Source organism: Physeter macrocephalus, chromosome 4 (assembly GCF_002837175.3).
Source record: "Physeter macrocephalus isolate SW-GA chromosome 4, ASM283717v5, whole genome shotgun sequence".
NCBI classification, from domain to species: Eukaryota; Metazoa; Chordata; class Mammalia; order Artiodactyla; family Physeteridae; genus Physeter; species Physeter macrocephalus.
This window is the reverse complement of record NC_041217.1, coordinates 131,802,034-131,815,279: the sequence shown is the minus strand read 5'-3', so window position 1 is coordinate 131,815,279 and position 13,246 is coordinate 131,802,034. Positions and strand designations below refer to the sequence as shown.

Below are 13,246 nucleotides of genomic sequence, written 5' to 3'. Positions count from 1 at the left end.
AGTGAAATTAAGAAAACACTCCCATTTACCATTGCAACAAAAAGAATAAAATATCTAGGAATAAACCTACCTAAGGAGACAAAAGACCTGTATTCAGAAAATTATAAGACACTGAAGAAAGAAATTAAAGATGATATAAATAGATGGAGAGACATACCATGTTCTTGGATTGGAAGAATCAACATTGTGAAAATGACTCTACTACCCAAAGCAATCTACAGATTCAATGCAATCCCTATCAAAGTACCACTGGCATTTTTTACAGAACTAGAACAAAAAATTTCACAATTTGTATGGAAATGCAAAAGTCCCTGAATAGGCAAAGAAATCTTGAGAACGAAAAATGGAGCTGGAGGAATCAGGCTCCCTGACTTCAGACTATACTACAAAGCTACAGTAAACTGACAAGGGATTAATCTCCAAAATATACAAACAGCTAGTGCAGCTCAATAGTCAAAAAACCAAACAACCCAATCCAAAAATGGGCAGAAGACCTAAATAGACATTTCTCCAAAGAAGATGTACAGATTGCCACAAACACATGAAAGAATGCTCAACATCATTAATCATTAGAGAAATGCAAATCAAAACTACAATGAGATATCATCTCACACCGGTCAGAATGGCCATCATCAAAAAATCTAGAAACAATAAATGCTAGAGAGGGTGTGGAGAAAAGGGAACACTTGCACTGTTGGTGGGATTCTAAATTGATATAGCCACTATGGAGAACAGTATGGAGGTTCCTTAAAAAACTACAAATAGAACTACCATACGACCCAGCAATCCCACTACTGGGCATATACCCTGAGAAAACCATAATTCAAAAAGAGTCATGTACCAAAATGTTCATTGCAGCTCTATTTACTATAGCCAGGACATGGAAGCAACCTAAGTGTCCATCAGTAGATGAATGGACAAAGAAGATGTGGCACATATATATAATGGAATACTACTCCACCGTAAAAAGAAACGAAATTGAGTTATGTGTAGTGAGGTGGATGTACCTGGAGTTTGTCATACAGGGTGAAGTAAGTCAAAAGGAGAAAAATAAATACCGTATGCTAACACATATATATGGAATCTAAGAAAAATAAAATAAAATAGAATCAAGTCACAGTAAGTAAAACAGGGAAGGTGTCAGAGGCTGAAGCCTGGTAGGATGATGAACTTGAGGTGAAAGGCATATTCTAAAGTGAAAAAAAAAATCATGTTGTAGTTATAATAGAATGCAAATGAAAAGGAATACTTTCAGGTATTGGATACTTTGTTTTTAATAGTGGGAGGTGAAATAGGAGGCAGAGTGTCATAGGTGGGGAAAGGATTAAGTGAGTTAATGTGATATTTTAAGTACCCAGCACTGTCTGGCATTTAGTGCCTTCTAAGTAAACAGTAGTATCTAATAGTTTTACCTTTGAGTTCTACTGCCAAAAATTATGTGTAAATTCAGAATACTGGTAGAATACTGCAGGTAAGGGAGAGAATAAATGTGTACATTTGAGAGAGGACTACTCTGGAATGTTTGAGTTGGGAGTAAAAAGGGGAAGTTTCCAAGGAGTTTGTGGCCTCATGTGTGTGACACTTGCCTGTTTTTACCATGCTGTTGCATGCTGTTGCAGATGCCAGTCACTGCAGGTGAAGATGAATGTGAGAAATTAGGACAAGAGGCACATAGGAATATTACATTAATGCCTATGAAAATATAATTAGATATTTGATTGCTAACCCAGACTCTACAGAAGGTCAGAAGAGAAAAGGGAGAGACCTAAGGAAGCAACTTACCCTTTATGGCTTAAACTTCTGTTTCTTAACAAATGTCTTAAATGCAATTTTACAGGACAATTTTCTTAATTTTGATAAATGTATATGTTCATGTTACCAACACCCCAGTCAAGATGTTGAACATTTCCATCCATCCAGAAAGTTCCCCCTTGCCCCTGACTTCTAATACTGTAAATTATTTTTTCTGTTCTAGAACTCATGTAAATGTTATCATGCAGTAGGTACTTTTTTGTATATGGCTTCTTTTACTGAGCACCATGTCTCTGTCATTTTAAACTTTCATGTACAAGAATGCCTAATTTTTTATGTATACTGGTATCAGGTAATAATTTGCTTTGTAACTTTAAAGTCATAGTGTAACATTTGTACAACTAACCCTACTAGTTTGGAAAACACTAGTGCCTATTCTGCCTGGTTCCAAATGCTTATATTCCCTGTGGTGTGTCACAGAAAATTGCCATATAGAATCTATATTTTAAGAGGAAAAGGAAATCTTGAGATAGGTACAACCATAACCCTTCCTGCTTACATCATTTTGGGGTGCGAAGTTTGCTTGACCCTCATATGGTTTAGTGTATAGAAATTTCACATGAAAAAAAGGTATATTCTTGCCATCATTTTGAAATTGTTAAACGGCATAGTTCAGAAAGCAAACCTGATGCCTTTATGGGAGATGGAGCCACATTTGTGCTCTGGGTGGGATCACCTCTGCAGGAGAACAGTACATTTTCTCATAAAGGCAAAATGCTTGTAGATTTTGCCTCTTTACCTTGTATTTACTTTTAAAGTTGCACTTGTTCACCTACCAGTGTTTACGAAATCCTATATTTGGGATGCTTTTTCTATAGTAAAATATTATCATTTGTGGAAAAAAAAGGAAAGGTCACCTTGGCCATCTAGATTCATCTGATTTTTGTATGATATTAAAAATTTTATTCTCAAAGACATTGTATATTATGATGAAGTCTTACTATTAATATCCACTTGTTCATTAATGGGGCACTCCATCTTTCCTCCCAAATCTGTAATGAATTATAACTTTGGGCATTTGTTATAAAGGACTGACCTAAAAATAAAAAGCATTGTTTCTATTAGATGGTTAATTCCTTTAGGGAAAAAGTGGTTATAAAACTCTGGTTAAATATAAAAGACAAAAGTTCAGTTATTTTAAGATTTGAGATTCTAACTGAGCTGTTGACCATGTTTAATCAAAGTGCAAATTATAAAATTAGAGGTTACAATTCTCTTGTGAAAGATTCAAGTACATTTGTGCAAGTTTACACCTTAATAGGTGCAGTAAAAGTATTTTACTTTCTCAGTTAAATTTTAATTGGGGTTGAAAGGTATATGCATTTATCAGTGTAAAGTGACTACATTATTTTGTATAGTGGCTTGTCTCCTATGACTGTATTTCTAAAACTAATCACACTATGTTTTTGAAAGTTTTATCCCTCTTTAGGTATGAAGTAATGTGAACAAAATATGTGTTTATCAATTTCCTGAAAAAGGATAATATGCTTTGAAAAAGTCTCTTCTAACAGAATAAATCCTTTTGTATACATTTTCTTAAAGAAAACTAAAATTGTCCATATTTTAGACAAAATTTTTCACCCTTTGCTTAAAATTGTATGTGAAAGCCAGCAGTTTAGGATATTTTTAATTTTAATTTTTTTAATAGAAAAGCATATAGCCCATACTAATGTTAAAGCTTGGTTTCCATTCTATTTTAGGTAATTTTAAATTTAAGAATTTAATTCTTATAATGATATTATACATGTGCCATAATAAAAATACATACTTTTTTTTTCTTAATACCTATCATGAACTGTTTTTGCTCACAAACTGTTGACACCAAATGTGTGAGTTTTTTCCCCCACCCAACAACCAATTCTCTGATTCTCTGGACACTGTGTATCCTAAAATTCATTTCAATTCTGACATTAACTACCTGGAGTTAGTGCAGTCCCCACAGGTTAAGGACTCAGTCCTGTAAGACTGCCCCAACTTCAGATGCCAGTCACAAATTCCAGATTGCCAACTCTACTTCTGACCAACTGGCTATAAATTGAGGGTTCCCATAACACCTTCCTAAGGTTTGATAATTTGCTAGGATGGCTCACAGAACTCAGGAAAGTGCTTCACTATTACTGGTTTATTACAAAGGGTGCAACTCTGGAATAGCCAAGTGGAAGAGATGCATAAGCCAGGGAAGGGGGTGTGTGGGATGCAAGAGCTTCCATGCTCTCTTGGGTCACATCACCCTCCCAGCACTTTAATGTGTCCTCCAACCTGCAGGCTCTCTCAACCCTGTTGTTTGGAGGGGCTGGGGTGGTGGGGTGGGGGATGGTTTATGGCGGCTCCATTATGCAGGCATGATTGATTACATCATTGGCCATTGGTGACTGAGCTCCGTCTCTAGTCCCTTTCTCCTTCCCAGAGGTGGGGGTAGGGCTGAAAGTTCTAACTCTAATCACACAGCTGCTTCTCTGGCAATCAGCCCCCATCCTGAAACTGTCTGTAGTCCTACCTAGAGACACCTTATTAACATCAACTCAGGTATGGTTGAAAGGGGCTTGTTATGAACAACAAAAAATGCTCCTGTCACCCCTATCGTTTGGAAAACTCCATGGGTTTTAGAAGCTCTGTGGCAGGAACCAGGGACAAGGACCAAATATTTATTTCATATTATCACACCTGTCAAAATTAGGGTACAAGAAAGTGGAAAATGGAGAGGAGGAAGGTTTCAGTGTTGGTTTGGTTTTTAGCTTTCAATCTTCAATTAATATCTACTTAAAGGAGAATACTAAAGTACAGCAGAACATGAAGATATTCCTTGCATTAATGTCTATATTCCATATAAACAAGGTATAATCTAAGTGCATTATATTTTGGGATAGCAGACAAATTAAATTACATCAATACCATGGACTATTAAGATGCTATTAAATAAATGATGAAGATTATGATAATCTTGGGGAAAATTTTGATATAAATTCAAGTGAAAAAATTGTAAAGGAAATGCATATTGGTTGAGCCTCAGTTAAATGCCAGTCGTATCTCATTTAATCCTTGTTCCTATTATAGGATAATCAAAATATGAAAGTTTATGCTATGATTACAATTATCCAATGAACATATATGCATATGTGCCAAGAATAATAATGTGATATGATAAAGTGAAGACTTCACTTAAATTGGTGGAATCGTGTGTATCACTTAGCGATGGCACTTACCTGCTTATAAACTGAATCCCCTGCCCCCCTCTCGGCTTAACTCAACTAGGGCTTAATTTTTTTCATGTAAAAAAGTCCTGAAGAAGTCCTGTCAGGGTCTTAGACATCTTCTTTCTGCTCTGCTGTCGTCAGTGTGTTGCTTTAGTCCTCATGGTTTCTTCATGATTTTAAGATGGATGCTTCACCACCGATAATCACCTCTGCCTTCTAGGCAAGAAGAAGGGGAAGAGCATAGAGCAAAAGGCTCCTGTCAGCTGATTCTCCCTCCATTTAGTGAGTTTTCCTGGAAATCTCATCTGGGGACTTTTGCTTCCTTGTTGCTGATCAGAGCTATGGCACACAGTTACCATTAGCTGAAGGGAAGTCCAGAAAACTTATTATTTTAAAGCTGGGCATAGTGCCATCTGGAATAAAGGGGGCTTATGTTGTTGGGTAAGGAAGATGGGGAGAGAAGACATTAGATAAGTAACTGGCAAGTATCTGCCAAGTTGTTTTTCCTTGAATTCTATGATGCTTTTAATCATAAAAAATAGACTGGCTAAGGCAAGAAGGCTGTCTGCAGTGGGTGAGATGTCAGTGATCCCTAATTATCTCAATTCCTTAACTGATTTTTAGATTGTCCAAATTTTTTCACTTTCTCCTTTTCACACAGCCTTAAACCATTATATCCTAGAAAGTTGTAGAGTGGCAAGTAGCTGGAGTTTTATACTTTTTATAGGACTTATTTGAGAGTTCATTGGAGAATGGAGCATTGAAACTTCATGCTGAAAGATTTGGATACTGTGGAGAGATTGTGTAGTACATATGAGCCTTCTCTGAGCCACATGGGGAATATATAGTAATATGACCTGCTGTGCTTACTTCACAGGGTTTTTGTGAAAATGAAATGGAAGAGGTAGTCCCTACATTTTTGTGTAGAGTAATACAACTGACAATATCAAATAAGTCATTTCATTTGGTGGTCCAAAGGCACACATCTATTTTGTGGTACAGGTCAGACTGGAGCTTAGGAATCCTGACTCCCCTTCCAGATAATAGATGGTAGTGTCTCTACTCTATTAGATAACATTACTTTTATAACTACTCTGTAATTCAGCATTTTACAGTATCCCTCTAGGCAGTTGCATATTAACATAACTTGATGGGTGAAAGTATGGTGGTGGTAGGTGGGAGAATCACATTGTTTAAGAAATCTCTCTGTAAGCTGAAAAGTGCTGTGTAACTACACAAAATATTTATGGGATACAAATGACAGGGAAATTATTTAGGGTTAGAGAGACAGAAAAATCTAGAAAGAACGATCATGTTTAATGACTGTTTAATCATTTCAGCTGTTTGTGTAAGTTTATACTAGACTGTTAGCTGGTCAATCACACCAAATTTTAAGAAATATATTTTATAATATTTAAATGCTGTTATAGAAACAAATGTGAAATCATACAAATTAAAACACAGATTTTTAGGAAGTAACATCTAGAGTGTCACCAATAAAAGTGTTTATAATCAATGATTTTCTGGTGCTGGGTGGATATTTGTTAAGTTGAATGCTAAAGCAATATATCTTTGCTTTGTATGGATAGTTAACTATTGATGTAAATATTTTTAAAGCTTAGAAATTAAGAACAATTTAACTACATATAGATTGTGTAATGTAAAACTTTTCAAGAACCTTTAATAATAAGAGTGTGTTGTAAGTTATATGTGTGTGTGTTTTTTCCTTTCTTTCTCCTCAGTGAATTACCTGAGAGAGAAGAAGGTGAAGGAGAAGAAACTCCAAACTTCAGCCACTGGGGACCACCAAGAATGTATGTTGATGACATTACTGGCTTTCTCAATAGGACAATGCAATTAGTTGCTCTTTTCTTTAACTTCATAGTGTCATTCAGTCATTCTCTAATGATTGCCATAGTTCACACGTATGCTGGCCTAAATTTTAGTTTCATTTTGTCTTATCTAGAGATTTTTATCCAGGCAAAATAACCGAAACCAATATTAGGAAAATCTTTGTCATACTCTTTCAGAGAAAGCAACTTACAAATGTCCATTTGTGATGGACTATGTATACTTTCTCACTGTATCACTAAGCAAAGCAGGTAGGCCTGCCTTGAATGCAGTAAGGAAGCTCTTTTTTTCAAACAACAATAGTTAAGGCTTCTATCACATAGCACCCTCCTCCTCTTGTGTTAGTCCAAGTTTATGCCTTGTTTGCACTAACAGAGTGTGTTGGGCCCATGCTCCCTTGGATACTCTCATGGTTTTAGGTAGTCACCAGGGCTGCACTTTATTAAGGTTATAAAAGTCTTCCTTTAGTTGCTGTCTTCTATCTTCATGCATTATTAATTCCACCATGCCACCCAAATTGTTTTTTTCTTGCACTTTTGAGTTTTGTCTTAAAAACTCTTAGGAGCTGTTTTCTGAGCTACTTTTTGGAATTAATTATTGGCCATGTCTGCGCAGTTTGAACAAAATTCGTAATATTTTGAGGGGCAAGTTTTATTCTATACTTTATTAAAATGATGTGGATGTAGGAAGAAGAGAAACCCTTTCCAGCCTTTGGAGCTATACAATCTGTCCTCCACGTAAAGAACCACAGGTTAAAATGGCTGACTGGGAAAAGCAGTATGGGCAGTGAGCCTGTCCGTGGCAAGTTTATTTTATTCTGAAGGTTTCTGCTTTTTGCCAAAATGATACATGTGACTTTCTTGATTTTTTTTTTCCACCCATTAGTTATTTCCTTAATTCATTCTTTGCTAATGTTATGATATAGATGAAAGGGACTCATCACAGAAAATATGTGGTGGTGGGAGATGAGAACATTAAGTCCTTGCTAAATCTCTCAATGTTAAGAGTTGTATTTGTTGTTTTGGAAATATTTTTCAGAATTTACACTTTCACATATGCCATGAATTATTGATAGAATCTTATAATTTTGGAGCTAGGTATAACTTCTGTAACATTTGTGAAAATATATTTGTATAGAATATGAGTCACAAGAATATGGTACACATTAAACACAGTGACAGTACAACAAATTACCTTGTTCATGAGTGAATTTTGTTTTTTTGTTTTTACAGTGTTGAGATTTTTAGAGAACCAGATGTATCTCTTGGTATTAGTATCGTTGGTGGACAGACGGTTATAAAACGCCTGAAGAATGGAGAGGAGCTTAAGGGTATATTTATCAAACAAGTTTTGGAAGACAGTCCAGCAGGAAAAACAAATGCTCTTAAAACTGGAGATAAAATACTTGAGGTAAATAGTGTCAAAATTTTGTTTTTGAAATGTACTGTAAGACAGTAAAATGATCATTTAACCAGAAGTCCTTCCTTTATGTGTTGGGGTATATGTGTGTACAATTGGTGTATTTTATTCAGATGCTTTAGTTTGCATGTTTGCACAATTTTATGAGATTCTAAAGCTGAGCTGGTAGCATATAAAATGATAAAACAAAAAGCCTCAGCTGACTGAAAAAACACAATTTGACAGAATGAGGCAGATGGTGGACATCATGCTTCTCCCACAGTCTTTAACAAACTCTGAATTGTATATGTCAGTGGGATAGCCATGCTGTCCTCCCAGAGTTGACCCTGAAAGTGGAAGACTGTATTGGCGGAGAGGTGAATCCATCCTTTATACATGGCAGGCTTTGCAGAATGGAGTTTTAAGGGTACATCAAGGCACTAAGAGGTCTGAATCTGATAACATTTCTTTGCATTAGGTTTATTGGATGACATCATATTGAATATTTTTAATCCCAGAATCTGCTTGTTGATTCATGCTTTATGATGCTAAACATCAACTGTGGTGTTTTAGCTCTGAAAGAATGAAAAGAGCTCTGGAGATCATGGGTTGAAGTCTAGATTGTCCTGTTTGTTTTTTCTTTGTTCTTGGACAAATTATGAAACCTATTTTATTTTCAGTTTCCAAATAAAATGGAAATGAGATTTCAAAATCCATAGAATCATTGAGAGGATTAAATCAAAGAATTGCATAAAACTACTCTGTGTATACAAATTTGAGGTTATATTTTGACCAAAAATCCCTTCTCTTATGGTGTTTATATGATAGTGGGGTAGATAGACAATGCACAAAATAAGTAATATATAGAATGTTAGATTGTTGTAAGTACGGAGAAAAATAACAGGGAGGAGGATAAGGAATGATGTGTGGTGACGGCAGTAGTTGCAATGAATAGATTTGTTATGGAAGATGATATTGGGACAAATATAAGAAATGAGAGAGTGAGCAATATGGACACATGGGGGAAGAGGGCTCCAGACAGAGTGAACCGAAGTGTGAAAGCTCTGAGGTGGGAGCTTGCCTGGATGTGTTGAAGGAACAGAAAGAAATCCAGCACTGCTAATATAGGTAGAGTGAACAAGAGAGAGGGTGAAAGAGAAAAGGTCTGAGAGGTAATGGGAAGCCACATCATGTAGAGATTAGAAGGTTGTCTACTCTGAATGGATGAGAGTCCATTAGATAATTCTGAACATGTACACATTTTTAAAAAGGATTATTCTGTCTTCTGGAGCAGGTGTGGTTTCTTTTACTTAGCATTTGCATGGTACATTGTTTTTTTTTTCTTTCCTTCATTTTCACCCTTATTTGTGATTTTGTTTTAGTTGTATTTTAAGCAACATAATAACTGGATACTGCCTTTTAAAAATCTAAATTGATAATCTTCATCTAATAAATAAGAATCATTTATTTTTTATTTTGATTACTGGCACATTTGAACTTAGAACAAAATACATATTTAGAATTATATTTTTTTCTTTATATTTTGAAATAGTTATAGGTTCATAGGAAGTTGCAAACAAATGTACAAGGAAGTCCCGCTTACCCTTCCCTCAGCCTCACCCAATGTTAACATCTTATACAACTATAGTTCAATAGAAAATCAAAATACTGATATTGGCACAATTCATAGACCTTATTAAGATTTCACGAGTTATACATGTGCCATTTGTGTGTGTGTTTTTATAGCTCTACACAGTTTTATCACATGTGTAGCCTTGCATAACCCACACAGCAGTCAAGAAACTCAACTGAATCATCACCACAAGACTCCCTTGTCTGACCCCTTTACAGCCACTCCTCTCCCATCCCCTCCACCCCCATCCCTAGCCTCTGGCCACCACTATTCTGTTTCTCCATGTTTATACTTATGTTATTTTACAAATTGTTACATAAATGTAATTATGCATTTTGTATCTTTTTTGAGATTGGTTTTCTTCACTCAGCTTAATTTCATCCCTTTAAGTTCATCCCTTTTTAAAAATTATTTATTTTTAACATCTTTATTGGAGTATAATTGCTTTAAAATGGTGTGTTAGTTTCTGCTGTATGACAAAGTGAATCAGCTATATATATATACATATATCCCCATATCTCCTCCCTCTTGCGTATCCCTCCCACCATCCCTGTCTCACCCCTCTAGGTGGTCACAAGCACTGAGCTGATCTCCTGGTGCTATGCAGCTGCTTCCCACTAGCTACCTATTTTACATTTGGTAGTGTATATATGTCCATGCCACTCTCTCACTTCATCCCAGCTTACCCTTCCCCCTCCTCGTGTCCTGAAGTCCATTCTGTATGTCTGCATCTTTGCTATTGTAAATAGAGCTGCAATGAACATTTTGGTACATGACTCTTTTTGAATTATGGTTTTCTCAGGGTATATGCCCAGTAGTGGGATTGCTGGGTCATATGGTAGTTATACTTCTTTTAAAAAAATTAATTAATTTTATTTATTTTTGGCTGTGTTGGCTCTTTGTTGCTGCACGTGGGCTTTCTCTAGTTGCAGTGAGTGGGGGCTGCTCTTCATTGCAGTGCTCAGGCTTCTTATTGCAGTGGCTTCTCTTGTTGCAGAGCACAGACTCTAGGGCACACGGGCTTCAGTAGTTGTGGCACACGGGCTCAGTAGTTGTGGGTCACGGGCTCTAGATTGCAGGCTCAGTAGTTGTGGTGCACAGGTTTAGTTGCTCTGCGGCATGTGGGATCTTCCCAGACCAGGGCTCAAACCCGTGTCTCCTGCATTGCAGGTGGATTCTTAACCACTGCGCCACCAGGGAAGCCCTATTTTTAGTTTTTTAAGGAACCTCCATACTGTTCTCCATAGTGGCTGTATCAATTTACATTCCTACCAACAGTGCAAGAGGGTTCCATTTTCTCCACACCCTCTCCAGCATTTATTGTTTGTAGATTTTTTGATGATGGCCATTCTGACCAGTGTGTGGTCATACCTCATTGTAATTTTGATTTACATTTCTCTAATGATTAGTGACATTGAGCATCCTTTCATGTGTTTGTTGGCAATCTATATCTTCTTCGGAGAAATGTCTATTTAGGTCTTCTGCCCATTTTTGGATTGGGTTGTTTGTTTCTTTGATATTGAGCTTCATGAGCTGCTTGTATATTTTGGATACTAATCCTTTGTCAGTGGCTCTGTTGGCAAATAAATATTTTCTCTCATTCTGAGGGTTGTCTTTTGTCTTGTTTATGGTTTCCTTTGCTGTGCAAAAGCTTTTAAGTTTCATTAGGTCCCATTTGTTTACTTTTATTTTTACTTCCACTCTGCTAGGAGGTGGGTCAAAAAGGATCCTGCTGTGATTTATGTCATAGTGTTCGGCCTACGTTTTTCTCTAAGAGTTTTATAGTGTCTGGGCTTACATTTAGGTCTTTAAGCCATTTTGAGTTTATTTTTGTGTATGGTGTTAAGGAGTGTTCTAATTTCATTCTTTTACATGTAGCTGTAGAGTTTTCCCAGCACCACTTATTGAAGAGGCTGTCTTTTCTCCACTGTATATTCTTGACTCCTTTATCAAAGATAAGGTGACCATATGTGTGTGGGTTTATCTCTGGGCTTTCTATCCTGTTCCATTGATCTATATTTCTGTTTTTGTGCCAGTACAATGCTGTCTTGATTACTGTAGCTATGTAGTATAGTCTGAAGTCAGGAAGCCTGATTCCACCAATTTTGTATCCTGCTACTTTACCAAACTCATTGATTAGCTCTAGTAGTTTTCTGGTAGCATCTTTAGGATTCTCTAAGTATAGTATCATGTCATCTGCAAACAGTGACAGTTTTACTTCTTCTTTTCCAATATGTTTTCCTTTTATTTCTTTTCTTCTCTGATTGCTGTGCTTAAAACTTCCAAATCTATGTTGAAGAGAAGTGGTGAGAGTGGGCAACCTTGTCTTGTTCCTGATCTTACTGGAAATGGTTTCAGTTTTTCACCATTGAGAATGATGTTTGCTGTGGGTTTGTCATATATGGCCTTTATTCTGTTGAGGTAAGTTCCCTCTTTGCCTACTTTCTAGAGGGTTTTTAATCATACATGGGTTTTGAATTTTGTCAAAAGCTTTTTCTGCATCTGTTGAGATGATCATATGGTTTTTATCCTTCAATTTGTTAATGTGGTGTATCACATTGATTCATTTTCATATATTGAAGAATCCCTGCATTCCTGGGATAAACCTCACTTGATCATGGTGTATGATCCTTTTAATGTGCTGTTGGATTCTGTTTGCTAGTATTTTGTTGAGGATTTTTGCATCTATGTTCATCAGTGATATTGGCCTGTAGTTTTCTTTCTTTGTGTCGTCTTTGTCTGGTTTTGGTATCAGGGTGATGGTGGCCTCATAGAATGAGTTTGGGAGTGTTCCTCCCTCTGCTATCTTTTGGAAGAGTTTGAGAAGGATAGGTGTTAGCTCTTCTCTAAATGTTTGATAGAATTTGCCTGTGAAGCCATCTGGTCCTGGGCTTTTGTTTGTTGGAAGATTTTTAATCCCAGTTTCAATTTCAGTGCTTGTGATTGGTCTGTTTATATTTTCTATTTCTTCCTGGTTCAGGAATTTGTCCATTTCTTCCTCGTTGTCCAGTAAGCATATAGTTACTTGTAGTAATCGCTCATGATCCTTTTTATTTCTGCAGTGTCAGTTGTTACTTCCTCTTTTTCATTTCTAATTCTATTGATTTGAGTCTTCTCCCTTTTTTTTTACAGATTTTTTCCTGTAATTGATATCTACTCTCATAGTGTTGTGGTCCGTAAAGGTACTTGATACAATTTCAGTTTTCTTAAATTTATCAGGGCTTGATTTGTGACCCAAGATATGATCTATCCTGGAGAATGTTCCATGAGTACTTGAGAAGAAAGTGTATTCTGTTGTTTTTGGATGGAATGTCCTGTAAATATCAATTAAGTCCATCTTGTTTAATGTATCATTTAA

At 36.3% G+C, this 13,246-nt stretch overlaps 1 protein-coding gene across 14 annotated transcripts in view; it reads left to right on the top strand.

The window, feature by feature from the left end:
• Nucleotides 1-13,246, top strand: part of PATJ (PATJ crumbs cell polarity complex component) — a 363,430-nt gene that overhangs the window by 125,778 nt on the left and 224,406 nt on the right. For all 14 annotated transcript variants that reach the window (XR_008617259.1, XR_008617260.1, XM_028489331.1 and 11 more), the window contains exons 23-24: nt 6,749-6,820; nt 8,090-8,267. Coding sequence is in view for 12 of the 14 variants with exons in the window: in XM_028489331.1 (XP_028345132.1) it covers nt 6,749-6,820; nt 8,090-8,267 (250 nt within the window). In the remaining 2 variants the exon portion in view is untranslated. The remainder of the gene's footprint in view (nt 1-6,748; nt 6,821-8,089; nt 8,268-13,246) is intronic.